Raw genomic sequence first — 4,091 nt, 5'->3', positions numbered from 1 at the left:
AACTAATATCTGCACTGAAACACCATCTAATTTGAACTAATATCTGCACTGAAACACCATCTAATTTGAACTAATATCTGCACTGAAACACCATCTAATTTGAACTAATATCTGCACTGAAACACCATCTAATTTGAACTAATATCTGCACTGAAACACCATCTAATTTGAACTAATACCTGTAATGAAACACCATCTAATTTGAACTAATACCTGCACTGAAACACCATCTAATTTGTACTAATACCTGCACTGAAACACCATCTAATTTGAACTAATACCTGCACTGAAACACCATCTAATTTGAACTAATACCTGCACTGAAACACCATCTAATTTGAACTAATAACTGCACTGAAATACCATCTAATTTGAACTAATAGCTGCACTGAAACACCATCTAATTTGCCTCAAAAACTTAACCTTCAGATAAATAAGTCTAATAAAAGAAAACAATTTCACTTTTATCTGGGTGTGTAAGGTCAAGCAAATTTGTAAAGTAAGATATAAGGAGAGGAAATACATACTTGCAAGCCGGGGTCGAAACTGTATCGCAACTTTATAACTCTGCAGCGCTTCTTCGAATCTTCCTTGTTCTTGTAGCAATATACCCCTGGTGTAGAATCGTAGAATCACATATTTTTATCGAAACTGATTAACAAAATAAAGCTAGACACTTTGACTGAATAAACTTTCAACACAGTATAACGATTTCTTTAAACAATGATGTCAAAATTAAACGCAGGTTTGTTGTTGTTGTTTTTTTATATCAAATCCTAATTTCAGTAAAAACTTCGACCGTATTGATATATTTAATTTTTTATAGAAGAAGATACATAGACCTTTGTACGCGAAGGATCCACGTGATTTTAGAGTTTTATAATATGCGTGTAATGCAAAAGTTAGAAGGCATTTAAACCGAAAAAGATACAGAATACATATTTAACCTTCTATTGCACATTATAACGTACAGGTAAGAGATCTATCTTTGTTGTTTAATACACATACAAATGGTTCAGTTCTGTAGTTGAATGCTCTTACTTCCAGGTAACAGTCTAAATAAACCATGTAATTATTTTTATTGGTTTCTCAATTGAACATTGTTACTTCTAGGTAATGTACCCATTTATAAGCTACTCAAATATATTCCACAAAAACATATTTTCGTGCAATACAGACCTATTTAAGTAAGAAATTCAAAGACAACATCCCCCCCCCCCCCCACTGTATTTTCATAATGCGTGCAGTTGAGGATTATAAGTTAACTACATTGCGTGTAATTAACAAACAGTATATTGGTGTGGATTGAAAAACTTACAAATTGTAATGGACATCCGCCATATTGGACCGGTAAGTAAGTGCTTTTCTGTACGCCCATTCGGCCTTCGTCTTCTTGCCTTGAGCACTCAAGATGTTAGCCAGATTTCCGTATGCTGTCGAGAAAGATGAATACATACACACATAACCGATGATAGGTGAATAATATATTCTTATTGACTAACAGTTTTATTTCACAACACTGGTCTTTAATGAGGTAATACAATGTGTTTTCCGTTTAATTGAACGGTCTCGAATGGCCTCAGTGGTGATTAGGGCACTCACTCGCAATATGTGGGGGTTCGAATCCCATCATCGAAAATGCTCGCTCTTTCAACCGTGGAGGCGTTATAATGTGACGAACAATTCTACCACTATTCTTTGGTAAAGAGTAGCCAAAGAGTTGGTGGTAGGCGGTGTTGACTAGCTGTCTTCCCTCCGCTCTATCACTTCAAAATTAGGGAGGGCTAACGCATATAGTACGACAAACTAAAGCAGACTCACCGCACATTGACAGAGATATAAGTCGGAAAATTACAAAGACAAATGCCTGAGGTTTTTATTGCTTAAATGTAAATTTATTCGCTAAGCCTACATCATTTTAGCCATATATAAAACTCAATATTCCTATTAGTGCCAGGACATTAGAATATGTTTTAGTCTCAACCTGGGTAATTATACTTATAGGAAAAGACAGTGTTAGTCCATATACGTATGTGACTATTAACTAATCAGGTTCCACATAAATATACATCAGCGAATATGGTTTGTTTGTTCATTTAAAGTTAAGCATAATGTTATACAATGGGCTATCTGTGCTTTGCCCACTATGGGTATCGAAACCCGGTTTCTAGAGTTGTAAGTCCGCAAACATACCGTTGTGCCACTGGGTGACGAGTATGGTTTGTGGGTAGTCTAAATATGGTACACTATTTGGTACAATATAGTACACTATATTGTCTATTTATGGCTTTCATATCGAACGTCAGGGGCGGCGCAACCAAGGGTGCAGCACGCGTCAGGGGCGGCAGGTTCTTGGAGGCGTAATTGTGTAGAATTTCTATAATGACGGAAGAGCAGGGTTGAGCGGCACAGTCACAGTTTGCACAGGGTGGCACAAATAAATACATTGTGCCGGCCCTGTCGAAAGTATTTACTTGTATTTTATTTTAAATAGTCGTTCATTATTATATTTTTATTATGAAGATTGATTTGCATTGTTAGCTTAGATTTAGTATTTAGCACTAACCTAAATCACCTAAGCCTAAGCTCGAGATATTATTGGATTTACGGTCGGAAATGTCGTTAGCAGCGATGGTATCCAACTGATAAAACAATGCATTCTAATCTATAGCAGTAGATTCGTAACAGAAGTATAGTTGATTCTTAGTTTCGCTTTGGGTACATAGATTACTCTGATTGGAAGTTTTATTTTATTATTATTATTTTTTTTAATTTCGCGCAAAGCTACACGAGTGCTATCTCCGCTAGCCGTCCCTAATTTAGTAGTGTAAGACTAGAGGGAAGGCAGCTAGTCATCACCACCCACCGCCAACTCTTGGGCTACTCTTTTACCAACGAATAGTGGGATTGACCGTCACATTATAACGCCCCCACGGCTGAAAGGGCGAGCATGTTTGGTGGGACGGGGATTCGAACCCGCGACCCTCAGATTGCGAGTGGAGCGCTCTAACCACCTGGCCATGCCGGGTCAAATTGGAAGTTAATATTAATTATTTAAAAAAAACTAATAAATATTATTCTGTGAGTGTGTGTTTTTTATGGCAAAGTCACATCGGGTTATCTGCTGTGTCCAACAAGGGGAATCGAACCCCTGATTTTAACGTTATAAATCCGAAGACTAACCGCGTCCTACCGGGGGGGGGGCATTATTCTGTGAAACAAATCAACAATGAGCTCATAACTATAGGGATGTTATATACAAAATGTATCAGAAATATAACTAAAAATACAAAATAAAATCATTTAATATTAATAAAAATACATTAAAAACGGATAATTTTTATACAGCAATTCTTTCATTAAAAAAAAAAAAAAAGACTTGGTTTTTAATTGTAATGACAGCAGATTTTCCACTAATATTTAGCGTGTGGTAAACAAATGACCACTTAGTTACCAGAACTAAATCACAACAGAGTTTGTAAACGGCAACGATTCTGGTAGGATGCAGACGAAAAGATATAATGGTGGAGACCAGCCACTTATCGAACAGTTGTCTTCCTACTCAAATCGACGGGGAATCAACTTTCATACGTGAGGGAATCTCTTGACAACATTTCCAAGAACTTATCACCAAAAATCTGTCTCATCAACGTTGTTCTCGGGCCAGAAAGTGACACTTTGTTATCAGGGCTAGCCATGACGTTTCTTACTCTAACACAATTTCCATCACTGAACTTGGTTTTGTAGATACACATGGGACACTAACAGCATTCTTATCATACACCTGGGGGTGACTGGGGTTGGGAATGAGGAATCCTTTTATCCATCATAGACGTGCTTCACATCAGGAAATTGCCAAGTGTAATTTATTTGCTTCGCAGCAAAAAGTGTTTGTTAAATGATGGGTCTTCGAAATACAAAGGTTAGTTAAACCGAACTTTTTTTTCTTAACGTAAATGGCATATATTAATTTTTAAGCACTTCACACTTCGCTATGTTTGAGATAAGTAATGACACTTGAACTATTCTTGATACGTCTTCCGTGAAATGTAGAATGACTTTATATATATATATTTTTTTTTGTGGGGGGG

The 4,091-nt window shown here is 36.6% G+C and overlaps 1 protein-coding gene across 2 annotated transcripts in view; it reads right to left on the bottom strand.

Annotated features, from left to right (window-relative positions):
* The window catches only part of LOC106461030 (transmembrane and TPR repeat-containing protein 2-like), a 194,943-nt gene that overhangs the window by 28,767 nt on the left and 162,085 nt on the right, over window positions 1-4,091 (bottom strand). For both annotated transcript variants that reach the window (XM_013920809.2, XM_022387839.1), the window contains exons 4-5: window positions 1,319-1,433; window positions 528-613 (exon numbers count right to left, since the gene is read on the bottom strand). In XM_013920809.2, coding sequence (XP_013776263.2) covers window positions 528-613; window positions 1,319-1,433 — 201 coding nt within the window. The remainder of the gene's footprint in view (window positions 1-527; window positions 614-1,318; window positions 1,434-4,091) is intronic.

This window comes from Limulus polyphemus, unplaced genomic scaffold, assembly GCF_000517525.1.
Source record: "Limulus polyphemus unplaced genomic scaffold, Limulus_polyphemus-2.1.2 Scaffold883, whole genome shotgun sequence".
NCBI lineage: Eukaryota > Metazoa > Arthropoda > Merostomata > Xiphosura > Limulidae > Limulus > Limulus polyphemus.
The sequence above is the reverse complement of the archived record's forward strand: the minus strand, read 5'-3'. Positions and strand labels throughout refer to the sequence as shown.